This window comes from Muntiacus reevesi, chromosome 8 (genome assembly GCF_963930625.1).
Source record: "Muntiacus reevesi chromosome 8, mMunRee1.1, whole genome shotgun sequence".
NCBI lineage: Eukaryota > Metazoa > Chordata > Mammalia > Artiodactyla > Cervidae > Muntiacus > Muntiacus reevesi.
Window position 1 is genome coordinate 61,880,864 of NC_089256.1, and position 27,882 is coordinate 61,908,745.

Consider the following 27,882-nt stretch of genomic DNA (forward strand, 5'->3'; position numbering starts at 1 on the left):
CATGACTACTGGAAAAACCATAGCCTTGACTAGATGGACCTTTGTTGACAAAGTAACATCTCTGCTTTTTAATACGCTGTCTAGGTTGGCCATAACTTTTCTTCCAAGGAGTAAGTGTCTTTTAATTTCATGACTTCAATCACCATCTGCAGTGATTTTGGAGCCCCAAAAATAAAGTCAGCCACTGTTTCCACTGTTTCCCCTTCTATTTGCCATGAAGTGATGGTACCAGATGCCATGATCTTAGTTTTCAGAATGTTGAGCATAAGGCAACCTTTTCACTCTCCTCTTTCACTTTCATCAAGAGGCTCTTTAGTTCTTCTTCACTCTCTGCCATAAGTGTGGTGTCATCTGCAAATCTGAGGTTATTGCTATTTCTCCCGGCAATCTTGATTCCAGCTTGTGCCTCCTCCAGTCCAGCGTTTCTCACGATGTACTCTGCATTTAAGTTAAATAAGCAGGGTGACAATATACAGCCTTGATGTACTCCTTTTCCTATTTGGAACCAGTCTGTTGTTCCATGTCCATTTCTAATTGTTACTTCCTGACCTGCACAGAGGCCTGGATAGTAGTTTTTAAATTCATTTATTTCTCTTTTAATCTTTACTAATGACTTTATTCTGCCCTGCTTATGTATTTTTTTCTTAACCCTTGAATAGGATGACTTACTTTCACTATAATCTTCTTGTAATCGTGGATTTTAGCTATCTCAAATAAGCCTCTATATGTAGTCTTTTCAGTACTTTTATTTTCTAGATAGTCTTTATTTCTGTTCTGACTTTCTCTTTTCAACAATTAAAACACTTCTTTAAAAGCTCGGGTTGTTTTAAATTTTAGCTAATTGTCTTATTTATTTTAACCGTTCTCGAGACCACTAGAGAATTTTATCTTGCTCTCCACTCCATTTGATTTTTTTTTCCATGACTCTGCCTCGATAGCTTCCTCGCGGTTTTAGTAATAAAGGTCAGGAGGAGGCTTCCAGAACCAAGGAACGCCGAGGGCCAAGGGAAGGGGCAGCGTTATGATTACAGAGAAACTGAGGACGCAGGGATCCCTCCACGAACTGGTGCAAAGGGCGGAGAACCCTCCCACACCCCCGCGGCAGGAGACCCGACTGGCCAATCACCGCCCCCAAGCCCTGCTCTGTTGTTTGATTGGTTTTGGTGGAGACGCCCCCACCACACGTCGGTCGGCCTATTGCTTGGCGTTGACTTGTACGGTGGCCGCCGGAGGACAACAGAGCTGCGCAGCCGAGACAAGTTTTTGTAGTGAAGGGGCCGCAGCTCGTAGCTTAAGGCGTCAGAGAGCGACGCCGCTGCCCGGACATGGCGGCGGCATCTGCGGTGTCGGTGCTGCTTGTGGCGGCGGAGAGGCACCGGTGGCAGCGAGTCCCGCGCTTACTGCTGCCGCCGAGGTAACGGCGGCTGGAGGGGCGGTGGATCATTGTCGCGGCCGGAAGTGAATGGACTCGTGCGCGCTGTGAGAGGCGCAGAGGAACCAAGGGTCGAGGGGGAGGAAGGAAGGAAGAAAAATTCTAGCCCATCCCGGGGAGATTCCCTTCTGTGTCCCTTCCACACATCCACCCTTCACCCTTCTGCCAATTTTGTAGGGGGTGGAGCTGGGCTTGCTATCTCCATGCTCCCCTCGCCACAGGGGCGAGAAAAACGCTTGTACGGCTGCTAACCATTCACACTGTGCTTTCACTGCTTTCAGTCTGCGGCGAGCTTTGTTATAATCCCGCTTCTGGTGAAGGCCGAAGGAGCCAACGACTTGCCCTAGATTGCACTGCAGCTGTGTATGTTAGTTGGTCAGTCGTGTCCGACTCTTAATAAGAAATGGCGCCAAGATGCTAAGGGCTCTTGGAGTTCTTGCCCTTCGCTGAGATAAATCAAGTTAAAAACAGCAAACTTATCGTCCGGGGGCTGAGAGGTTTTGTCAACAGCTTTGTACGTATCAAATATGACTCATTCTAGCAAACCTGACTGCTGATGAGTTTCCCATTTTAAGCTTTGGCGCTTATGGTAAAGAACCCGCCTGCCAATGCCTGATCCTTGTGGGGCGTTGAGGGGGGTGGGGGCGGGATGCGGAATCCTCTGGAGGAGGGCACTGGAAACCCACTCCAGTATTCTTGCCTGGAGAATCCCATGGACAGAGGAGCCTGGCGGGCTACAGGCCATAGGGCCTCACAGAGTCGGATGCGACTGAAGCAACTTAGCACGCACCCACGACAATAACTTTGGCAGTGAAGATATCCCCAGGTTTCCAGGTAGCAGACTTTTAACTTCCTTTGCCTTCTCTTCCCACCTCCTCTACTTCCTCCTCCTTTATCATTCTGGAAAGATAGTATAGCTTAAGGGGACAGACTCTATGCAGTCAGAGTGCAGGGGACTGAGCTTTGCTCTTCACTGGGTGTGTGTAATCTTGGGCAAGTTACCTACTTCAGTGCATCAATTTCTTTATCTAGGAGGAGGTGATGATACTATCCCTAGAAGAGACAATACTAGTATCTTGGACTATGCTTATTAAATGAATTAACATTAATGTAAAGAGGCTTAAATAGAGTAAATAGAATTAGAACTATTTGTTTATTCTTAAATAGAATCTGATGCATATGAATCCATCCATAGATGTAGCCTTTGCAGACTCAATGATTTAAGTCCCAAGTTTTTTGTTTTCTCTTATTGTCCCAAAGTTATTGTATATATGTAGATTTTCAGTTATTTAATTGTGTAGGACTAGCCCTAAAGTAAAATATGATGGTGAAATCAGTGTTAGTGCTCTTCTCTTTCTCCTGATGTTTTAAGTTTCCAGGGCTCTTCAGGATATTACACAGACTCATTTTCTTTCACCTCCCTCTCCCTCTCAAATTTTTACCTATTTGGTATAGAACTATTCTCAAATAGTTGTCACCCTGGAAAATGTTAGAGTTGTTAATGGCATACAGAACTAAAATCTTATCAGTATATAGGGTGTTTACATGTCTTTTCTTTCTTTCTTTTTTTTTTAAGAATTGGAATTTCCTTTTAAGTGACACTGGGAAACAATTGGAGGAGGAGTTGAGCAGGGGGTGCCATGATCTGATTTATTTATTTGTTATTTTTTAAAGATTTTATTTCCATTTTTAAAAAATATTTACTTGGCTGTGCCAGGTCTTAGTTGCAACATGCAGAATCTTTTAGTTGGAGCATGCAGAATCTAGTTCCCTGACCAGGGATCAAACCCAGGCCTGTATTGAGAGCACCAAGTCTTAGCCACTGGACCACCAAGGAAGTCCTTCTTTACATATCTTTTTCTTTTTTTTAATTGGAGGCTAATTACTTTATAATATTGTGGTGGTTTTTGCCATACATTCACATGAATCAGCCATGAGTGTGCATTTACATATCTTTTTATGTCATGATTTTGTAGTAACTCAGAAAAGAAATATAGTCTAATGGTAGAATTTTTTAAATGAGGATAAACTAGTGTAGAAATTCTTGAATCAGGGTACAATAATCACATGAAAGCAACTTAACTTTTTTAAGCCATTTTAAATTGTAAATGGTGAAAAATGGTGGAGTAGACCAGTCAGAATGTTGTTGGGATAGATGATTATAGTTAAGTGATGTGTGTGGGATCTACACTGGAAAATGTCTCCACTGGAAAATGGCAGAAGAAAACTTTAGTTCAACAATGTCCTTAAAACAGATTCAGAGTTTTAGCTGGATTTACTAAAAAATTGCAATTTTATAGACACTTGTTCAGGACAGGCCTTGAATCTTATCAGTAAACCTATCTGAAGACTGTGATAGGAAGAGACTTTGATCCTGGCCTCACCACTGAAGCTGAAGAAAGCTGTCAGGTGACTGGAAAGATGTGGGAAAGCAGTAACATCCTGAGAAAACCGTCTTGTGGAACTCAAGTGCCAAAGCTATGGGTCTTCCCAGGAACCCTTCATGGATGTCAGCTTCTGACTGAGTGTGTATAAGAGGGCAATGAGTTCTGGTTGTCCACTCTAACAATCTAACCTCCTGCATCTCTGCCCCAGTGAAAGGCTAGTCCTATTCAATTACATTTCTATACATACTATTGATATATGTATATGCTACACATATGAGTTACACAGTATCTAATATCAGTTCAGTTCAGTCACGCTTTCGTGTCTGACTCTGTGACCCCATGGACTGCAGCATGCCAGGCTTCGTTGTCCATCACCAACTTTCAGAGCCTACTCAAACTCATGTCCATTGAGTTGGTGATGTCATCCAACCATCTCATTCTCTGTCATCCCCTTCTCCTGCCTTCAGTCTTTCCCAGCATCAGGATCTTTCCAACAAGTCAGTGCTTTGCATCAGATGGCCAAAGTATTGGAGTTTCATCAGCATCAGCCCTTCTAATGAATATTCAGGGCTGATTTCCTTCAGTATTGACTAGTTTGATCTCCTTGCAGCCCAAGGGACTCTCAAGAGTCTTCTCCAACACCACAGTTCAAAAGCATCAATTCTTCAGTGCTCAGCCTTCTTTATAGTCCAACTCTCTAGATTTAAGGACTAGATCTGATAGTGCCTGATGAACTATGGACGGAGGTTTGTGACATTGTACAGGAGACAGGAAGCAAGACCATGCCCAAGGAAAAAAAATGCAAAAAGGCCAAATGGCTGTCTGAGGAGGCCTAACAAACATATGTGAAAAGAAGAGAAGCAAAAACCAAAGGAGAAAAGGAAAGATATACCCATTTGAATTCAATGTTCCAAAGAAAAGGAAGGAGAGATAAGAAAGCCTTCCTCAGTGATCAGTGCAAAGAAATAGAGGAAAAAAATAGAATGGGAAAGACTAGAGATCTCGTCAAGAAAGTTAGAGCTACCAAGAAAACATTTCATGCAAAGATGGACTCAATAAAGGACAGAAATGGTATGGACCTAACAGAAGCAGAAGATATTAAGAATGAGTGGCAAGAATACACAGAAAAACTGTACAAAAAAGATCTTCATGACCCAGATAATCACGATGGTGTGATCACTCGCCTAGAGCCAAACATCCTGGAATGCAAAGTCAGGTGGGCCTTAGGAAGCATCACTACGAACAAAGCTAGTGGAGGTGATGGAATTCCAGTTGAGCTTTTTCAAATCCTGAACGATGATGCTGTGAAAGGGCTGCACTCAATATGCCAACAAATTTGGAAAACTCAGCAGTGGCCACAGGACTGGAAAAGGTCAGTTTTCATTTCAATCCCAAAGAAAGGCAATGCCAAAGAATGCTCAAACTACTGCACAATTGGTACTCATCTCACAGACTAGCAAAGTAATGCTCGAAATTCACCAAGCCAGGCTTCAACAGTACGTGAACCGTGAACTTCCAGATGTTCAAACTAGTTTTAGAAAAGGCAGAGGAACCAGAGAACAGATTGCCAATATTCACTGGATCATTGAAAAAGCAAGACAGTTCCAGAAAAACATCTTCTTTATTGACTACACCAAAGCCTTTGACTGTGTGGATTATGATAAACTGTGGAAAATTCTGAAAGAGATGGGAATACCAGACCACCTGACCTGCCTCCTGAGAAATCTGTATGCAGGTCAGGAAGCAACAGTTAGAACTGAACATGGAACAACACACTAGTTCCAAATAGGAAAAGGAGTACATCAAGGCTGTATATTGTCACCCTGCTTATTTAACTTAAATGCAGAGTACATCATGAGAAACCCTGGGCTGAATGAAGCACAAGCTGGAATCAAGATTGCTGGGAGAAATATCAATATCCTCAGATATGCAGATAACACTACCCTTATGGCAGAAAGTAAAGAAAAACTAAAGAGCCTCTTGATGAAAGTGAAAAAGGAGAGTGAAATAGTTGGCTTAAAGCTCAACATTCAGAAAGCAAAGATCATGGCATCTGGTCCTATCACTTCATGGCAGATAGATGGAGAAACAGTGGAAACAGTGGCAGACTTTATTTTGGGGGGCTCCAAAATCACTGCAGATGGTGATTGCAGTCATGAAATAAAAAGACACTTATTCTGTGGAAGGAAAGTTATGACCAACCTAGACAGCATATTAAAAAGCAAAGATATTACTCTACCAACAAAAGTCCATCTAGTCAAGGCTATGGTTTTTCCAGTAGTCATGTATGGATGTGAGAGTTGGACTATAAAGAAAGCTGAGTGCCGAAGAATTGATTCTTTTGAACTGGGGTGTTGGAGAAGACTCTTGAGAGTCCCTTGGACTGCAAGGAGATCCAACCAGTCCATCCTAAAGAAATCAGTCCTGAATGTTCATTGGAAGGACTGATGTTGAAGCTGAAACTCCAATACCTGATGCAAAGAGCTGACTGATTTGAAAAGACCCTGATGCTAGGAAAGAGTAAAGGCAGGAGGAGAAGGGGACGACAGAGGATGAGATGTTTGGATGGCATCACCGACTCAATGGACATGAGTCTGAGTAAACTCCAGGAGTTGGTGATGGACAGGGAGGCCTGGCATGCTTCAGTCCGTGGGGTCGCAAAGAGCTGGACACGACTGAGTGACTGAACTGAACACGTTCAAAGGCTTTGGCAATGTCAGTAAAGCCAAAGTAGATGTTTTTCTGGAACTCTCTTGCTTTTTCAGTGATTCAGCGGAGTTGGCAATTTGATCTCTGGTTCCCCTGCCTTTTCTAAATCCAACTTGAACATTTGGAAGTTCTAAGTTCACATACTGTTGAAGCCTGGCTTGGTGGATTTTGAGCATTACTTTGTTATCGTGTGAGATGAGTGCAATTGTGCAGTAGTTTGAACATTCTTTGGTATCTAATATATGTTGTGCTTTTTTATGGCCTGCTTTGTAAAGGATCTAAAATGGTTAGTTCTTGGGATTTCCTTGGTGGTCCAGTGGTTAAGAATCTGTACTCCCAGAAAAGAATTTTGGACTCTGTGGGAGAAGGCGAGGGTGGGATGTTTCGAGAGAACAGCATCGAAACATGTATATTATCTAGGGTGAAGCAGATCACCAGCCCAGTCTGGATGCATGAGACAAGTGCTCGGGCCTGGTGCACTGGGAAGACCCAGAGGAATCGGGTGGAGAGGGAGGTGGGAGGGGGGATCCATATGGGGAACACATGTAAATCCATGGCTAATTCATGTCAATGTATGACAAAAACCACTACAATATTGTAAAGTAATTAGCCTCCAACTAATAAAAATAAATGAAAAAAAGAAAAAAAAAAAGAATCTTTACTCCCAATGCAGGGGCTCTAATTGGGATCCCTGGTTGGGAAACTAGATCCTACATGCTGCAACAAGGACCCAGCACAGCCAAATACATAAATATTCCCTTGTGGTCCAGTGGTCACAAGACTGCTTCCGCTTCAGGGAGCATGGGTTCTATTCCTGATTGGGGAAGATCCCCTGTGCTTTGTGGTGTGGCCAAAAAAGTAAATAAATAAAATGGGTAGTTCTTTAGTTTTAGAAAAGATGCCTTTTCTAAAACCATAGTTTTGCCTTATCTTCCAGATATGGACAGAAAGGATGAAAGTAGAATTACTTCTGCAGTTTGTTGGTTTTTCAGTGTATTCTTTTTAACTGATACCTAATAGGCATTGTATGAGTCTGGCCTGCTTTCTATCAGTTCTTGGTTAGTTTCAATGTTAAGTTACTGTATCAATAAGGTATCGTAGAACTTAAAGTTGTTTTAGACATCAATGAACTTCTCCCTGGTTAACAAATCATTAGGCTCCCTGCTTCTCCATTTCGTATTTATATAGAAATTGTTTCTTGAGAGAGTGAAAAAATCTTGGATGTTAATTACTATTGTTGGTGGCTCTGCAAAGCTCAGCACCTCCTACAAAATCTTTTTCCTTAGTATTTATTTTTTGGGGGGGGGGTAATGAAAAAAAGATTGAGAAACGCTGATGTAAGTGACTTGCTTGGCGTCACCAGCACTCTTTCTACTGCCTTTGCTCAGCTCGTTCCCTTTATTTCTCTGGGCTTAGTTGTACAAACCTGTCTTACCAGAGGAGTGAATTAGATCAGTATTTTTCCAACTGTAGTTTGATCAATGTTTTATTTAATAAAATGGAATAGAACAGGAACTACTGAAACATAGGGAAATTTTTCTTTCTTGAAACTTCTGTGTGTGTATTGGATTGTAAAGTTGAACCTAGTTTTTACTTTGGGTTCTAGTGAAAAGAGTTTGGAAAAAAAGCTTAACTGGATGATCTTGAAGTACCTTAGCTTTCTAATTGTCTCTGACTCCAGGTGCTTTTGGCAGACTCAGGAGTGAGCAGAGCAGGTTAGGTGGTCTGGTCAAGGACATGGAGTGTCAGGGGAATCAGTAAGAACTGTAATTTTTGATTTCTAGATTTGTTTTCTTCCTACAAATAATCTTATTAAATCATGCTGTAGGCTTTAGATTTAACTAAGGTCTTATCTGGACTTGATTTCAGGTTTTTAAAAATTGAGATTCTTCTGAAAAAGCAATGACAGATCTTATGTATCCTGTTTAATTATAATTCCATTTGAATTCATTTTGTAGGGGATGGGCTTGGAAGCAAAGAACAAGGAAGTATGCAACAACCACAGGTACTGACAGTGTCTTCTGTTTGACTTTGTTTCAGATTGTGAAGTTAGAAAAGGAAAGGTTTAATTAATGTGTGCATAATAGAATATTTTTATATACTTAACCCACACCCCTGTGTACAGAGAAATAGAAGCAATGGAGCAGAGTGATGAAGAGCTTCTCTCATTGTGGAGTGAAGCTAACCTGGATCAAATCCTGGAGCTAGCGTTTCTGTTAGCTGAATCATTAGCCCAATTTTGTGTGCCCCACAGTGAGGCCAAATAAACCAAAACATTGAAGTTTGGAGCAGAGAAAGGTTTATTGCAGGGCTTATGCCTCAAAAAGCCCCAAGCTCCCCAGAAGAGTTTCAGCACAGCATCTTTAGAAGTCAGATGAGGGAGATGGGTCTTAGGATATGTGATGAGCTTGTGCTCAAGTCTCTGACTGGCTGATGGTGAGGAAACAGGGTGATGCCACAGGGTGATGTCACATTATCAGTCCTGAGGCTCTAGGAGGCCTGGGGTTATGTACTCATGGTCACCAAGAAATTAAACAGTCCCACACAGATACTGAGGGACAACTATATTTTGCATTCTCATTCCTTAATTCCCTAGTAATATTTGTATATGGTTTTCATGGTATTTTAAACAGGACAAAACATTTCCAAGGTCCTCATTGCAAACAGAGGAGAAATTGCCTGCAGGGTGATACGGACAGCCAAAAAAATGGGTGTACAGTCTGTGGCTGTTTATAGTGAGGCCGACAGGAATTCCATGCATGTTGACATGGTACGTTTTTAAAAACCAGAAGTCAAATTTTGTAAGTGACTTATTTGTTTATTGTGTCAGTATTTTACTTCTTGGTTGACAGTTTATATTTGCTAGTGTTCACAGTGTCTAAGTAGGTAAGTTCAACCAGCTCAGTAATAATTTATCTTGGGAACCAAACATGACACTAGTGAAACTAAACTGTGTGGTCAGCGGTGCCGTTGACTTACAGGCAAGGTCCTGTTTCATCAACGGTTGATTGAGAGTATGCGGCTGACCCACAGATCCCACTGTCAGTGGCGCACATCCAGATCCTTGATTTACCAGGAGAAGGACCGAGGTCAGACTTCGCAACTGCCACTTACTGGCCAAGGGATATTGGACAATTCACTTAATGTTTCTGAGCCTTGACTTAACTATAAATTATAACTGAAAGGACCTTACTCCCCTGAGGTTTGTGATTGTTATTGATTGTTATTAGCTATTAACACCAGACAGAACCCAACCATGGATGAATTTAGCTACTGGCCTTCTTTCTGGCTGCAGCACGCCTCCAAAGACTGACAGAAATTCCTGGTGACCAGCTTCACCTGGGCTTTCCACGCTGCGCAGCAGGCCCATGCAGCTCTCTGGCTACTTTCCCCTCAGATTCTATCTGGAACCCATTTTGCTCCATTCTGGCCTCAGAGTCTCCCTCTACCACCTGTTATCACCTGATCCCCGTTCACAGAGGATGCAGGACTGAGCTTCCTGCCGCAAAACCCACTCACTGCATCTGCATCTGTCCTCTCCCCATCCATGGCCAGTTGTCTTCCTGTGCTATGGAATCCTTCTGTCTCCTACCAGGAATCTTCCACTTTCTCCTTTTCTCACTGCACTCTCACTCTAGATCGTATCATCAGCTCTGTTGGTAAAAACTTCCAAAAGTGAGTTTCTAGTCCAGCCTTCCTTTTCAATGTGATACGTGTCTGTCCAGCTCCCCCTGGATGGGCACCAAATCAGTATGTCTGAAATTGAACTCATCACCTTTCATCTCTACTGAAGCTGCTTTTCTTACAGACTTCCTTAACCCAGTAGATTGCAGTCCTATTGCTTATAAAAATAATAATGCCAGAGATTCAGGGGTTGTTTGAATACCTCCCATCCTCATCCCCAGTCTACATCATTCCCCCTGCCCCATCCATACAACCCCAGTTGGTGTTAATTCTGCTTCTCAAACATTTCTTTCCACTCCTCTCTGCCCTCTACCACCTGCACCTTAAGTCAGAACCACTGTCGTCTTCATCTGGTCAGATGCTGTAGCGTTGTATGTGGTTTGCCTACTTCTACTCTTGACCCACTCCCACAATATTTTCTACACTTCAGCCAGATTGATAGCTTGAAAATCTGATTTTCATGTTACTCCTATGCAAGATGGATACTATTCAGCGTTGGTTAATGTGGTTAGAAATTAATTTGCTGATAGAAATGTATATTAATGACACCATTTCAAAGGGTGATTAACCAGGAGTGATTAAAATGTCAAATCTTTCACCCAGCCCTGCAAACACTCCTCTAGATCTCCGTCCAGAGATACACTCATACATGTGCCCCCAGAGTCATGTACAAGATGTTGCTGGCATCCATTTGCCATTATGGCTTAAATGTCTGTTAAGAGGTACCTGATTAAATGAACTAAGGTACCTCGCTACTGTGGAACTTTATGCAATTGTTTCAGAAAATGAGGTAGACATGTGTACTAGCAAGGAAAGATGTTCTGTTAATGAAAAAAGGAATTGCAGACAATGACTCTAGAGTTTAACCCTATTTGTGTAAAAAGAAAAACTAAAACTGTTGTATGGTTATATAAATATGTTCAAATAAATAGGAATGTGGAAATGGATTACTTTCAGGGGTTACTTCTGGTCTGCTTCAAGAGATGCTATGATTATGTGACAGTTTTACGGGACAGTATAAAATAGTTCACAAATGTATAGAAGGAGTATTATCATACTGTAATAATTATATAAACTTCAGAAAACTTTGTAATTTTATTTCTTGCTGTATACATCTGTTGTATATTTTGTCTGTTTTCAAACTGCATTTTTGGCATTTAACTACATTTAAGGTTACTGTTGTTGCTAATAATAATGCTGTGACTAATGCCTCTTGTTTCCTAATCCAGGGCACTTTTAATTTCACTCTGTGTGTTTTATTCATAAAAAGCCAAGTTTTGGTATCTCATGGAAAAGATTCCAAACTGGCTAATTTTTGTAACATAGACATGATCTGCTGCTGCTTTCTCAGTTGTTGCGTTGTTCTTAGGCAGCCGGCAGTTCCGTGCAGTGTACTCATGTTTCCTAGCTGTGTGGTCTGTTAAGCCTGTAATATTCCTTCCACAGGCAGATGAAGCCTATCTCATTGGCCCCGCTCCCTCTCAGCAGAGCTACCTTTCTATGGAAAAAATCATTGAAGTGGCCAAGATCTCTGCCGCACAGGTAATAGAGTCATAAAGAAATCTGCATTGCAAGAGGAATAAGTTTTGTACAGTTTACACAAAGTTACTTATTATTTATAGAACTCATTCTCTCTTTTTAACTATTCCTAATGTTTTTACATTTGATTATGGGGTTGTTATTGTAAACAAGACGTGTCCCTTCTCACTCATCAGCCACTCTGCCTTCTTACTGGATCCTGTGCACTCTAGATCTTTGGGGAAACAGGTAGAGGAAGGTTTTAATTACATATATAAGAGGGAGATCCTCTGTCTTCCAAGAAATCCTCTGTCTTCCAAGACAGGTCCTAGGAACATCAGATTCTTTGGGAGAAATAGATGGTGCTTTAAATTATAAGGAAAAGTAGAATCAAAAAAGGATTCTTCTTCCCTCTTGACCTCCCAGTCTCATTCCAGGGCCCTGCTCCCTGGTTTTTCAATATCTCAGGCTCAAAACTTCACTGTTATTAGCTCATCCTTCAAAATAAAACAGGAGCCAACTTTCATTGAATCTTTCTTTGAATTGTCTGCAGAAGTTGTTCTTTTTAATCACACAGCCAGTCCTTACAATCTTTTATCTGGATTTTCTGATTCTTATCTGATATCCCTGCTTCTAAATCCCCTGCCCATCCAATGAGTTGTGCTAGGCAGATCACTGCTAGCAGTTGCTTTTACTATAGACATGTTTCTTAAACACTTGTTTCATCAATACCACCTACTCTTTTTATTTTTTTCTCAATAACTTACCCCTTGTCTCATCCTATTTGCCAGTGAGTAAATCTCCAGTGGTTACAAGATAAAGTTCAAACTCTTCGGCCTAGCATTTGAGAGTTTTTCCAGTATTTGTCAAAACTTAACCTCTCATCACCAGTTCTTTATTATGGCTACAGTGAACTTTTCTCCATCTTTACACATCATGCTTATTTCTCTGAGCATTTGCTTATATTGTTCTATGTGCCTAAAGTACTCTTTCCCCCTTGACATCTCATTCATGCATTTATTCACTCAGCAAGCACTATTTGGTCTCCTGCTTTGTGCCAGCTTCTAAGTATGAGTGCAGCACTGTCTGACAGAATTTATACCCTGTGTCTAAAGCTACACTCTGGTAGGTGAGGCAGAAAATAATGAAACAAGTTCAGTTCAGTCGTTCAGTCACGTCTGACTCTTTGCGACCCCATGGACTGTAGCATGCCAGGCCTCCCTGTCCATCACCAACTCCCAGAGTTTACTCAAGCTCATGTCCCTCGAGTCAGTGATGGCATCCAACCGTCTCATCCTCTCTCGTCCTCTTCTCCCGCTTTCAATCTTTCCCAGCATCAGGGTCTTTTCAAATGAGTCAGCTCTTTGCATCAGGTGGCCAAAGTATTGGAATTTCAGTTTCAGCATCAGTCCTTCCAATGAACACCCAGGACCGATCTCCTTTAGGATGGACTGGTTGGATCTCCTTGCAGTCCAAGGGAGTCTCAACAGTCTTCTCCAACACTGCAGTCCAAAGCATCAATTCTTTAGCGCTCAGCTTTCTTTATAGTCCAACTCTCACATCCATACATGACCACTGGAAAAACCATAGTTTTGATTAGATGGACCTTTGTTGGCAAAGTAATGTCTCTGCTTTTTAATATGCTGTCTAAGTTGGTTATAACTTTTCTTCTAAGAAGCAGGCATCTTTTAACTTCTTGGCTGCAGTCACCATCTGCAGTGATTTTGGAGCCCAAAAAATAAAGTCTGTCACTGTTTCCATGGTTTTCCCATCTATTTGCCATGAAGTGATGGGACCAGATGCCTTGATCTTAGTTTTCTGAATGTTGAGCTTTAAGCCAACTTCTTCACTCTCCTCTTTCAGCTTCATCAAGAGGCTCTTTAGTTTTTCACTTTGTGCCATAAGGCTGGTGTCATATGCATATCTGAGGTTATTGACATTTCTCCCGGCAGTCTTGATTCTAGCTTGTGCTTCATCCAGCCCAGCATTTCTCATGATGTACTCTGCATAGAAGTTAAATAAGCAGGGTGACAATATACAGCCTTGATGTACTCCTTTCCCTATTTGGAACCCGTGTGTTGTTCCATGTCCAGTTCTAACTGTTGCTTCCTGACCTGCATACAGATTTCTCAGGAGGCAGGTCAGGTGGTCTGGTATTCCCATCTCTTTCAGAATTTTCCACAGTTTGTTGTGATCCACATAATCAAAGGCTTTGGCAATGTCAGTAAAGCAGAAGTAGATGTGTTTCTGAAACTGTCTTGCTTTTTCAATGATCCAGCGGATGTTGGCAATGATCCAGTTGGATGTTGGTTCCTCTGCCTTTTCTATATCCAGCTTGAACATCTGGAAATTCACAGTTCACGTACTGTTGAAACCTGGCTTGGTGAATTTTGAGCATTACTTTACTAGTGTGTGAGATGAATGCAATTGTGTGGTAGTTTGAGCATTCTTTGGCATTGCCTCTGTTTGGGATTGGAATGAAAACTTTTTCCAGTCCTATGGTCACTGCTGAGTTTTCCAAATTTGCTGGCATATTGAGTGCAGCCCTTTCACAGCATCATCTTTTAGGATTTGAAATAGCTCAGCTGGAATTCCATCACCTCCACTAGCTTTGTTCGTCGTGACCCTTCCTAAGGCCCACTTGACTTCGCATTCCAGGATGTCTGGCTCCAGGTGAGCGATCACACCATCGTGATTACCTGGGTTGTGAAGATCTTTTTGTACAGTTCTTTTGTGCATTCTTGCCACCTCTTTTTAATATCTTCTGCTACTGTTAGTTCCATACCATTTCTGTCCTTTATTGTGCCCATCTTTGCATAAAATGTTCCCTTGGTATCTCTAATTTTCTTGACGAGATCTCTAGTCTTTCCCATTCTATTGTTTTCCTCTATTTCTTTGTACTGATCACTGAGCAAGGCTTTCTTATCTCTCCTTGCTATTCTTTGGAACTTTGCATTCAAATGGGTATATCTTTCCTTTTCTCCATTGCTTTTTGCTTCTTTTCTTTTCACAGCTATTTGTAAGGCCTTCTCAGACAACCATTTAGCCTTTTTGTGTTTCTTTTTCTTGGGAATGGTCTTGATCCCTGCCTCCTTTACAATGTCTTGAACCTCCATCCATAGTTCTTCAGGCACTCTGTCTATGAGATCTAATCCCTTTGATCTGTTTCTCACTTCCACACTATATAATTGTAAGGGATTTGATTTAGGTCATACCTGAATGGTCTGTGGTCATACCTGAATGGTTTTCCCTACTTTCTTCAATTTAAGTCTGAATTTGGCATTAAGGCATTTAGATCTGAGCCACAGTCAGCTCCCAGTCTTGTTTTTGCTGACTGTAGAGAGCTTCTTCATCTTTGACTGCAAAGAGTATAATCAATCTGAATTCAGTGTTGACCATCTGATGATGTCCATGTGTAGAGTCTTCTCTTGTGTTGTTGGAAGTGAATGTTTGCTATGACTAGTGCATTTTCTTGGCAAAACTCTATTAGCCTTTGCTCTGTTTCATTCTGTACTCCAAGGCCAAATTTGCCTGTTACTCCAGGTATTTCTTGACTTCCTACTTTTGCATTCCAGTCCTCTCTAATGAAAAGGACTTCTTTTTTGGGTGTTAGTTCTCGAAGGTCTTGTAGGTCTTCATAGAACCGTTCAACTTCAGCTTCTTCAGCATTTCTGGTCAGGGCATAGACTAGGATTACTGTGATATTGAATGGTTTGCCTTGGAAATGAACAGAGATCATTCTGTCGTTTTTGAGATTGCACCCAAGTACTGCTTTTCGGACTCTTTTGTTGAGTATGGTGACTACTCCATTTCTTCTAAGGGATTCTTGCCCACAGTAGTAGATATAAGGGTCATCTGAGTTAAATTCACCCTTTCCAGTGAATGAAACAAGTAAAGAACTACTATAACTAGGAATGTTGTAAGTGGTAGGAAGAAAATAAAGCCAGATAAGGGGTTAAAGACTGGTTAGGAAATGCTTTTAAATATTTATTTAAAAGTGCGATCAGCAGAGGCCTCTCTGAAGAGGTGACAGTTGAACAGAGACCTGCCTGAAGAGAAGGAACCAGCCATAGAAGTTCAGTCAAATGGGACTGCCAGGACACTGAGATGAGTATAAGGTTGGTGTTCAAGAGACAGAAACACTCGGTGCGGATGGAGGGAAGGCAGTGAAGAGCTGTGTCATTCAGAATCCAGTTAGTAAAACAAATTCCACTAGATATTTCAACAAAGGGGAATTAAGTTAGGGTTTAGTTCCACCAGTTGTCTAGAAGGACTAGAAGAGAAAAAAAGTATGTTGAAATTACCCAGTGATAAAAACTTACCTCTTTGACCAGGGAAGTGGTTGGAGGAAGGACCTTCTGCAGCTCTTTCTCAGTTTTTCTATGGAGGGGCCCTACCTTAGGAGCATGAGTCTGGTTTCGAAAATTCCAGGAGAGACTCTTCACGGGAACTGCTGGTGAGGGCTCTGGAAGAACAGAGAGCTTCCCTGGCTGCCAGTTTTCCTACAGTGGCCCCTGCTGGTAGAACCTGATAGAGAACCAGCTGTCCAGAATGGTAATTGGCAGAGGCTGGTCGCCAAACTCAGTGGAAGGTCGGGTTCGGAGCTGGAAAACCAGCAAGACTCAGGAGGAAAGTGGTAGATGATGAAGCTGAGAAGGGTAGAGGCAGCATCTTTTAGACTACTATAGGCCTTATTCAGAGCATTAGTAAGGAGTTTGCATTTCATTCTAAATAGCTATTGGAGGATTTTAAGCAGAGGAGTGAGGTGATTTGATTTATATTTTAATAAGATCTTTGTGGCTGCTGGTGGGGAATCAGCCAGTGGAAGGGGGCAAAGGTGGGGTGAGAACAAAGGCAGCAGTCAGGATAATTAGGAGTCAATTGCTACGGGCTTGCTCTTCACTAGCACCCGAATTCCTGCCTCTAACAATTACTTTCATGACTCCTCTAGTCGCATTGATGTCTGCCTTTTCCTTTAGCATTTGCTTTCCAGTTCCAGTCATCTTTAGATTTAATTAACTATTTTCTTGTTTAATAATTTTAATGCAGGTCATGACTCCTTGACTCCACTGTGCTCCGCTTAAAACCAGAACCCACATCTGAGACTTATATTCTCTACCTCCCAACATTCCTGTTACCTGGCACAGGGAGTCATTAATTTGAATTAATGAATATATGCAGTTGTTTTGTGTTTATGTGTTTCTGCATCAGTGTTCTCTTCTTTAGAGTCAGAGTTTCTAGACTGAACAATGTAGACATTAATTTGTAAACACAGATATTTAAAATTTGTTTCTTTTTTTTTTGATTCAAATGTTTTATTAATACAAAAAATAGAAGTAGAAAAACACATTCTTGTAAGGTACCACAGTAGATCAATCTCAAATATTTATTACTTGTTTTATTGAGAATTGAAAATGGAATGGTCCAAGAAAGGCACGGCTCTTCTGCAATTTTGCTTGTTTCTAAAACTTTTTAATTATCAATTGGAGTAAAAGGTCCTTAGGAATCCAGGCACTTTAACATAATTGTCAGTTTGTATCTATTGCGTGTTTGAGCTTACATGATACAGTATTATTACCACCATTTTACAAATGTGAAATCTACTGCACAGGATACATGATACCCAAAATCATCCAATCTCACTCTTCAAAGTGTGGTCCATGGCTTCATTTGGTTGAAATGTAGGCTGTTAGGTCTCACTCCTAGCCAGCTGTAATTTACATTTTTATGCATAATTTGCATTTCCCCCCCAAGGTCCCCAGGTACTTTGAAAGCAAAACTTGTCTTATCACTGAAAGAGAAAGATTTAAACAAAAGTTTCCTGACTCTCAGCTTCTGTTTAATAGACCAGGTTGAGCCTTGCCTGGCATTTTGGAAAAGAGGAAGGTATTATTTAGTCAGAAATTTCAGAAATAACTTCTTGTAAGCCAGTCAGCTTCCTTATTTTATCTTTGCTTGCTAATCAAAGAGTTGAAAATCCTTTTCCTTTTTAATGGCAGTTTACTGATACCATTTTTCAGTGTAAGTAATGACTCTATAGCAAATGTATCATATGTTAATTCTGGGGAGTTTGTCAACGCCATGTCTATCTGGATTAGTATTATGTTAGATCCTGTAAGAACACAAATAGTGTTACAGTAGCACAAATAATTTTCACACATTTTGCATGGATATTTAAGATTTGAGGTGAATTGCAAGCATTACAGATAGTGGTTAAGAGTAAAAGCAAGAAATAAGTAATATGGGACTATTATTGGGGCATAGTGATTGGAATTAAGTCAGAAAACTTAGGCCAGTGAAAGCTGCCTGATCAAAAAGGAAGTTTGGTAGGTTACAATTTATAGGGCTCTTTGCTTGCTTGCGTGCATGCTAAGTCACGTCTAACTCTTTGTGACCCTATGGACTGTAGCTTGCCAGGCTCCTCTGTCCATGGGTTTTTCCAGGCAAGAATACTGGAGTGTGTTGCCATGTCCTCCTCCAGGGGATGTTCCCAACCCAGGGATCAAACCCGTGTCTCTTACATCTCCTGCATTGGCAGGCAGGTACTTTACCCCTAGCGCCACCTGGGAAGCCCACAGGGTTCTTCACTAAAAGGCTATTTGCCAATTAGGGGAGCAAACCTTGCCCTCATTTTGACAAGAATCGTATTGATTGTTTTAATAAAGGACACTGAATAATGTGTGCATAGTGATATTGAAAGAAGTTTGCAAAAGATGTAGAATTTTTTTTTTAAATTTTTATACCATTTTTAAAGGATACATTTCACTTGCAGTTATTACAAAATATTGACTATATTCCCCATGTTGTAGAATATATTCTTGTAGCTTGTTTTATGCATAATAGTTTATACTGCTTAGTCTCCTACCCCTATTTTGCCCCTCCCTTTTTCCCTCTCCGCACTGGTAGTTCTATGTATCTGTGAATCTGCTTTTTTTTTTCCTGGTCATGCAGCGTAGCTTGTGGCATCTTAGTTTCCTGGCCAGAGATTGAACCTGCGACCCTAGCAGTGAGAGTACTGAGTCCTAACTACTGGACTGCCAGGGAATTCCGTTTCTTTTTTGTTGTATTCACTAGTTTGTTGTATTTTTTAGATTCTTCATATAAGTGACATCATATTTGTTTTCCTCTGTCTGACTTATTTTACTTAACGTAATGCCTTCCAAGTCCATTCATGTTGCTGCAAATGGCAACATTTCATTCTTTTTTATGGCTGAGTAGTATTCCTTTGTGTACATAAACCAGATCTTCTTTATCCATTCATCTATTGATGGGCATTTAGGTTGCTTCCAGATCCTAGCAATTGTAAATAATGCTTCTGTGAACATTGGGCTGCATGTATCTTTTCGAACTAGTGTTTTCATTTTTTTTTTTCCAAATACATACCCAGGAGTAGAATTGCTGGGTTATATGGTAGTTCTCTTTTCAGATTTTTGAGAAGCCTCCACAGTGGCTGCACCAATTTACTTTCCCACCAACAGTGCAGAAGTGTCCCCTTTTGTCCATGTCCTTTCCAGCATTTGTTATTTCTGTTCCTTTTGATGGTAGCCACTCTGACAGTTGTGAGGTGATATCTCATTGTGGTTTTGGTTTGCATTTCCCTGATAATTAGTGATGTTGAGCATCTTTTCATGTGCCTGTTGGTCATCTGCATTTCCTTTTTGGAAAAATGTCCATTGGGTTCTTCTGCCCATTTTTTAATCAGGTTGTTTGTTTTTTTGATGTTGAATTGTATGAGTTATTTATATGTTGTGTATTAATCCCTTATCAGTCATATCATTTGCAAACATTTTCTGCCATTCAGTAGATTGTCTTTTAGTTTCAGCAATGGTTTCCTTTGCTGACCAAAAGCTTTGAAGTTTAATTTGGCTCCTTTTGTTTATTTTTGCTTTTATTTCCTTTTCTTTAGGAGACTGATCAAAAAAATATATATTGCTGCAATTTATGTCAAAGCTTGTTCTGCCTGTGTTTTCCTCCAGGAGTTTTATAGTATCTGGTCTTACATTTAGGTCTTTAATCCGTTTTGAGTTTATCTTTGTATATGATGTTAGAGAATGTTCTCATTTTTTCTTTTTCATGTGGTTATATATGTACCACTTATTGAAAAGACTGCCTTTTCTCCATCGTATATTTTTGCCTCCTTTGTTGTAGGTTGAACAAAAGTATGTAGATTTTTTTCTTCTGGACTCTATCCTGTTCCACTGATGTATGTCTGTTTTTATACCAGTACCATACTGCTTTGACTACTATAGCTTTGTAGTATAGTCTGAAGTCAGAGAGTGTGGTTCCTCCAGCTCTGTTCTTCTTTCTTAAAATTGTTTGGCTATTTGAAGTCTTCTGTGTTTCCATGTAAAATTCTAAATGTGGCCATTTTGACATAAGCATTTTTATAGATACTAGAGTAAAATTTACTCATGAGCTAAATTTCTGGTAATTTGTTCAGTGACGTGGCTATATTGAGAGAATCTAGAAGATACAATCGTAAGCATGCTCATTAGACTGGTCCTCTTGATTGTCAGTTGTCTCAGGGCTTCTCTAGCTGGGAAAGAGGTAGGAGTAGTAAGCTCTGGCTGAAGATTAGAATCACTGAGGAGCCTTTTAAAGGAAATGTTGATGTAGTACCTTGGGCAGGACTTAAAATTACCTGGAAGAGCACTTTCTGCTCTCTGATGGAATGTCGGTGATTATTTGTTGCTTGAAATGAGTGTTTATGAAAACTATGTTTACAAAAGCTGTATACTTACAATGTGCACTTTTTTGTAAAGGGGCTTGCTTTGTGACTCAGCTGGTAAAGAATCCACCTGCAATGCAGGAGACCTGGGTTTGATCCCTGGGTTGGGAAGATCCCCTAGAGAAGGGACCAGCTACCCACTCCAGTATTCTGGCCTGGAGAATTCCATGGACTGTTTAGTCCATGGGGTTGCAAAGAGTCAGACACGACTGAGCGACTTACTTACTTTTTTGTAAGTATATTATTATTTAGTGAAAAGCTTTTGCCAGGCCTCACCCATCCCCTTGGTTAGCTGGATTAGCTTCTAAACACGAATGTTTTGTGAAGGTGCTCCAGTTTCTTTTAATATGCCACAAGGAATAAATAACTTTATTAGAGACATTTCAAAATCATACACACACACAAAATAATTTGAGGCGTATGAATTGTCTGCTCTACCATGGAAAGCTTACACATCTCAGTTTTGCTAAAGACAGAGCCAGTAATAACAACAACAACTTTGTATCTATGCATATGCTTGAACAAGCACATAGCAGAATAGACACAAACTATAAACATAGAAGAAATTATTTTGGCAGAGATTTAAGGGTAGGAGATGATACCAGTTTTCTGTCTTTCGTGTATCTTTTCGTGTATTACTACCAAAGGATGAACAGTCTAAAAAGGCTTGCAATCCTGTGTCACACCGGAGAAGGCAATGGCACCCCACTCCACTACTCGTGCCTGGAAAATCCCATGGACGGAGGAGCCTGGTGGGCTGCAGTCCATGGGGTCGCTAAGAGTCTGAGACGACTGAGCGACTTCACTTCCACTTTTCACTTTCTTGCGTTGCAGAAGGAAATGGCAACCCACTCCAGTGTTCTTGCCTGGAGAATCCCAGGGACAGGGGAGCCTGGTGGGCTGTCGTCTATGGGGTCGCGCAGAGTCAGACACGACTGAAGGGACTTAGCAGCCTGTGTGGCACCAGGGTGCGTCAGCAGCTAAACCCCTGCCTGATGGCTAGAAAATTAGCCCACTGGTGGTAGTAGCATTGTTAGGTTTCCTTTTCAATCCATTCAAATGCTCGAGGATACTGTGGTTTATATATATTAGTGTTCACACTAAAAGAAATTGGTTAAATTCCTTGAGGACATTCCCATACTGTATTTGAACATTATTGTTTGCAAAGAGACAGCTTCTTTTCTTAATTACAAAGAGAGAGTATTTATCTAGTTAATCAGGGTTCTGTTGAATTAAGTATCTGTTCCCAAAAAAGGGAGGCTAGCAACAAACACTTTGAAAATGACATTAAGGAATCAGTTGTATTTGCAATAACATCAGTGAAAGTCAAATGCTTAGTAAAAAGTTAGTTCAAGACCTATCTACTGAAAACTATGAAATATTTCTGAGAAAAATTAAAGACCTATACATGCATGTTTATGGTAGCATTAATCATAATGGCCAAAAACTCGGAAAAATCCAAATTATAAAAAAACAAAATGTGTGGGCTTCCCTGGTGGCTCAGTGGTAAAGAATCTACCTGCCAATGTAGGAGACACAGGTTCAATCCCTGGTCAAGAAGATCCCACATGCTGGGAAGCAGCTATGCCTGTGTTCCAGAGCCTGGCAGCCAAAACTACTGAGCACGTGGCCACGACTACTGAAGCCTGTGCTCCACAACAGGAGAAGCCACTGCAGTGAGAAGTGTGTGCACCACAGCTCGAGATTAGCCCCTGCTCACCACAACTAGAGAAAAGTCCAGGCGGCAGCAAAGACCCAGTGCAGCCAAAAGTTAAATAAAAATAAATAAAATTATTTTTTAAAATGTGATATAGCCATATAGTCTATAAACCAAAGTGGTATATATATCCATGTTGTGGCATGCATCAATACTCTTTCTTTTTTTTTCTTTTTGCTGGTGAACCACAGAAAATTATAGTAAGTTTAAGCCAGACATATAAAATTGTGGACTATATGGTTCCATTATGTGAGACTTCTAAAAGAGGTAAAATTATATAGAAAGAAAGCAAGTCAGTAGTTGCCTGGTTCTGTGAGCAAGGATTCATCATTTATGCACATGGGCATATAGGAATTCTGGTAGAAGTGTCCTAAAGCTGGGGTATAGTCACAGTCCAGTTACAGCACAGTTATGTAAATGCGCTTGGTTCATCAAATTAAATGGGTGAATGTTTCATATTGTAAATTGTACCTTTAAAAAAAACTGTTAAAAATCAGGTAGGACTGACATGTAGACCTGTTTTATTTTGTCTGACATAAATAATAATTGACATTTCACATAAAATGACTAAAATTGAACTTTGGTTTAAAAGGAACAAAACTCTGAACTGACATCAAAATGTGATTATTTGTGTTCAGTATCTAGCATATTGTTATTTGCTGTTACCAAGATGTGGGTTTTTTTAGTCACAGGAGTTTCCCAGACATCTAAAGCTTACCCCTTTTATTTTGAAAGTTTCTTTGGACGTAACTGTTTTGAAATAGGGTTGGATAAGCTTTTTTCTTTTCACATTCTCTTGGTTATAATTATACATACTTAATTATTATTTTAAAAGGACAGAAATGCCCTCAGAACTGTTGAAGTTGGAGAGTTGCCTTACTCCTTGCTAAACCACATAAGCCTGTTTCACTTCTTACTCTCCTCTCTTTTGTCCCTTTTCACTGTCAGCATGTTTCTCTTAGAAATCTTGCTGTCATTCAGTTACTGATATTCCTCTTCTGTGGGATAGACAGCCAAGTAAATTTCTTAAAACTCTGAGTAAGTTGCAAGTGATTAGATTAAAATCTGAGAGGGTCCTTTTTCACTGAAGTATATACAGACTTTAATGCTATTTGACTATATGACTTTTTGATTCTTAGCTTTTTTTCTGGAAACACAGCATCAGCAGATAGTGACCTGAAGCTAAATGAGTTAGTATTGTGGAAGGATGCTCTTTGCAACTTTTGGGCACATGGTTTCAGTTCTAGGCCAACTTTGTAGAGAGACAGAGCAAACCACCACCCACCTGCCTTACCACCCTGAAGTTCTTTACTCCTAACTGCAAATATTCCTTGACATTACATATATACCTGAAAGAATTTAAAGCAGGATACTTGTATACTAATGTTCATAGCAGCAGTATTCACAGTAACCAAAAGGTGAAAGCAGTCCGCATGTCCATCAGCAGATGCAGGGATGAACAAAATGTAGACAGTAACTGCAGTGGACCATTATACAGCCATAAAAAGGAATGAAATTCTGATACTTGAAAATAGCATGCTAAATAAGCCAGAGACAAATGGACAAATATTGTTTGATTCCCTTTTATTGGGTACAGAGAAGATGGAAAATAAAATAGAGGTTATCAGGGAATGGGAAATTATTATTTAATAGGTATAGAATTTGGGGGTTGATGGATGATGGTGATGGTTGCACAACATTGTGAGCATACTTAATGCCACTGAACTATACACTTAAAGTGGTTAAAATGTAAATTTGATATGATACTACCACAACAAAAAGAAATATTGGTTTTTCTGTTTCAGGTAAGGCTTCATAACTTTAGTATGAAAATTCAATTGTAAATCAAATATGCTTCCATTAAAAAATATATTAGAAAAATAAGGTTCAGATGTCTCTTTGGAAACATATTCTGTTAGAGACCATATGTACCTATCAGCAGCATAGGGAGAGGCCTCCCCAGAGGAAGATGCCATCACCTGTATCACAGTCTGCCAGTGGAACACTAGAAAGCTTATCAATTCATTTCTCCCTTCTAGGCTATCCATCCAGGATATGGCTTTCTCTCAGAAAACATGGAATTTGCTGAACTGTGTAAGCAAGAAGGAATTATTTTTGTAGGTCCTCCTTCATCAGCAATTAGAGACATGGGTATAAAGAGGTATGAGTTTATATCTTTTAAATACAGCCATAAGAAGGTTAATTGAAATGGTTTATTTTACCTACAATAGACCTAGTTAATAGGTTAATATATCTTTATGTCATCATAGGCATAACTTATTTATATGCCACTACAATGCATTACAGAAAACATTCAAGTATCAAGTATAATTATTTGTGTTGGTAATCAATATGTTGATCAGTTTTTCAGGGATTAAAAAACAGGATGGAATGAACTACCATGTGAAAACTGGATTGAAAAAACTAGTAGATATTTTAACAATTGTATTAGTATTAGTTGTCTCAGACTATAGTCCTTCCTTTCCTATGGAGTGTTTTCTTTTTAAAGTTCCTTTGTTTTTTATAGACTTGGCAATATTTGTGTTTTTCTTGTATGAAATAATTCATAGCTTTGGGGCATATCGATTTTTTTATTCTAAAGCACATCCAAATCCATCATGGCTGCTGCTGGAGTGCCTGTTGTGGAGGGTTATCACGGGGAGGACCAGTCAGACCAATGCCTGAAAGAGCATGCTAGGACAATTGGCTACCCCGTCATGATTAAGGCCGTCCGTGGTGGAGGAGGAAAAGTAAGGTTGTGCATGCTTGTATTCCATTTTGGACTAGTCTCAGTTGTTTCACTTATGCTATAGTCATAACTATCTTTCCATCTTAGGGTATGAGGATCATTAGATCTGAAAAAGAATTTCAAGAGCAGTTAGAATCAGCACGGAGAGAAGCTAAGAAGTCTTTCAATGATGATGCCATGCTGATTGAGAAGTTTGTGGACACACCAAGGTAGGTTCAGCTCTTTTTTTCTGACTCAAATTTTAAAATCAGCAGATGAATGGATAAGGAAGCTGTGTTACATTTACACCATGGAATATTACTCAGCCGTTAAAAAGAATTCATTTGAATCAGTTCTAATGAGATGGATGAAACTGGAGCCCATTATACAGAGTGAGGTGAGCCAGAAAGATAAAGAACATTACAGTATACTAACGCATATATGCGGAATTTAGAAAGATGGTAACGATGGCCCTATATGCAGGGCAGAAGAAGAGACGCAGAAGTACGGAACAGTCTTTTGAACTCTGTGGGAGAAGGGGAGGGTGCGATGTTTCGAAAGAACAGTATGTATATTATCTGTGGTGAAACAGACCACCAGCCCAGGTGGGAGGCATGAGTCAAGTGCTCGGGCCTGTTGGGCTGGGGGGATCCAGAGGAATCGGGTGGAGAGGGAGGTGGGATGGGAGACCGGGATGGGGAATTCGTGTAGCTCTATGGCTGATTCATATCAATGTATGACAAAACCCACTGAAAAATAAAAAAATAAACTTAAAAAAAAAAAGAAAGAAAAGACCCTGATGCTGGGAAAGATTGAGAGCAGGAGAAGGGGATGACAAAGGATGAGATGGTTGGATGGCATCATCAAATCAATGGACATGAATGTGAACAAATTACAGGAGACAGTGAAGGACAGGAAAAAAAAAAAAAAAAAATTAAGTTAGAAATGCAAGCACATTATGTAAAGTATAAAGTTCTAAGAGTACATGAGTACATTAAGTTCCTCAGTTCCATTCCACATGTATTAAGGTATGTGTTCTTCCAGGCATTTTCTACATGAATAGAAACATTTATACATAGACACACAGAATACAAGATACGTAGAGAAGAACAGTAAATAGAACCTTAATAATATATGCTAATATTATATGATAGACATCTTTCTCTGTCAGTAAATATAGATATACCTCATTCTTTTATTGGCTGTTTATTGGTTTCACGATAAAGATGTATCATTAATTCATTCATTGCATTTCTTATTGATGGAATTTAGTCTTTTCAAAGTAAAATTCTTGTAAGAAGTTAAGCTTTATATTACAGAACTCTGTAAGCATCATCTGAGATGTTCAGAAAATGGAAATGGTTACCCAGCTTGAATTGTAATTATAAGTGATATGTTAACAAATAATACTAATAGCTCACCCTTATTTTGCACTTAACCATGTGCCAGGGTTTAAGTATTTTACATGTACTAAGTAGTAATCTTAGTATTTTACTAAGACTCTTTGCAACTCCGTGGACGATAGCCTGCCAGGCTCCTCTGTCCATAGGGATTCTCCAGGCAAGAATACTGGAGTGGGTTGCCATTCCCTTCTCCAGAGGATCTTCCCAACCCAGGGTTCGAACCCAGGTCTCTTGCATTACAGGCAGATCCTTTACCACTGAGCCACCAGGGAAACAAGTAGTAATCTTGCTATCCTTCCATTTCTAATCTAATTCCTGCAACAGTCCCATTAGGTAGGCCCTGTTCTCTTTTTTCAGGTGAATATACTGAGCAGCAGAGTGGTCATCTGAATTGCCTGAGGTCTCCCAGTTAGGAATTGGTGAAGCTGAGGTTTGAACCCAGGCAATTTGACTCCGGAATTCACACTCCCAGTGACCACACTAAACTGCTTCTCTGGGTACCACTATAGCAAGTACCATGTGCATTTCTAATTTATTTTATTAGAAATTTTATTTTCGTGTGTATTGCTTAAAATAAGATACTGATTGTAAAAGCTTCTTGTTTCATAGTTTTTGTGTTAAATATACAGACACGCACATATACAAACCTGTAAGTCTGTAAGTCAAAAGTGACTTTATCAAGATTAATTCATTTTACAACAATAACCAGAAAGAGATTTACCTTGAAGGTGATGAGCTAAAGCTTTAGCCCCTTCTCTTGTATGGGCATCTTTGAAGATTCTATACTTATTTTTGTACTTTTCTTAAAGTGGGTTCCCAAATTGTTTTTGTTTCAAGGCTTACAAAACTTAGAATTGTCCCTGAGCATGACACAGTAAATTAAATTCATTTAGAATGTGACAGTTTAGAAAAAGTCAGTCTCAAAATATTTTCTTCATGATAGGCATCAGGAAAAGTAATATGAATACATTACAGACTTGAAAAATACAAGAGATGGAAAACAAAATCATTATAAGTATTAACATTTCTACATATTTGTCTTGTGTGTCTTCTAGTAATAACATTTCAATATCATAGTAATCACACTATTTTGTATTCTGCTAAATAATTATCTGTTGAATTAATGGAGGGCCATGGAGAAGGAAATGGCAGCCCACTCCAGTGCTCTTGCCTGGAGAATCCCAGGGACGGCGGAGCCTGGTGGGCTGCTGTCTGTGGGGTCACATAGAGTCAGACACGACTGAAGCGACTTAGCAGCAGCAGCAGAAGAAGAATGTGGTGCCAATAACTGAGAAAAGTAGAAATCAAAATGTATTATATATCTGATTAGAACTATTGAGCTTATTTGAAAGGTTGGGATAGGTAACAATCTTCAAAGTGTATTATTTTATCTAAAAAAAAAATTCAGAACTCCTTCCTCACTTTATATTCAGTATACCTTTTAGATGGATTAAAAGTGTAAATAGGAAAATAAAAACTTTAGAACTCTTAGAAAATAATCAAGGCATTCCTACTAAAAATGAGCTGCAGACCCCAGCAATGACTGAATTGGAGTGACTGGGATTTGATGCACTTC

At 40.0% G+C, this 27,882-nt stretch overlaps 1 protein-coding gene across 3 annotated transcripts in view; it reads left to right on the forward strand.

Annotated features, from left to right (window-relative positions):
- The first annotated feature begins 1,217 nt into the window (after positions 1 to 1,217).
- The window catches only part of MCCC1 (methylcrotonyl-CoA carboxylase subunit 1), a 59,670-nt gene continuing 33,005 nt past the window's right edge, over positions 1,218 to 27,882 (forward strand). Inside the window, exons 1-7 of one of the 3 annotated variants that reach the window (XM_065943125.1) lie at positions 1,218 to 1,414; positions 8,487 to 8,533; positions 9,162 to 9,298; positions 11,659 to 11,754; positions 24,215 to 24,336; positions 24,778 to 24,925; positions 25,012 to 25,133. In XM_065943125.1, the coding sequence (XP_065799197.1) occupies positions 1,326 to 1,414; positions 8,487 to 8,533; positions 9,162 to 9,298; positions 11,659 to 11,754; positions 24,215 to 24,336; positions 24,778 to 24,925; positions 25,012 to 25,133 (761 nt within the window). In that variant the 5' untranslated portion in view covers positions 1,218 to 1,325. Of the gene's footprint in view, positions 1,415 to 8,486; positions 8,534 to 9,161; positions 9,299 to 11,658; positions 11,755 to 20,579; positions 20,691 to 24,214; positions 24,337 to 24,777; positions 24,926 to 25,011; positions 25,134 to 27,882 lie in introns of those variants that run through there. The other 2 variants (XM_065943126.1, XM_065943127.1) reach the window with 2 other exon arrangements.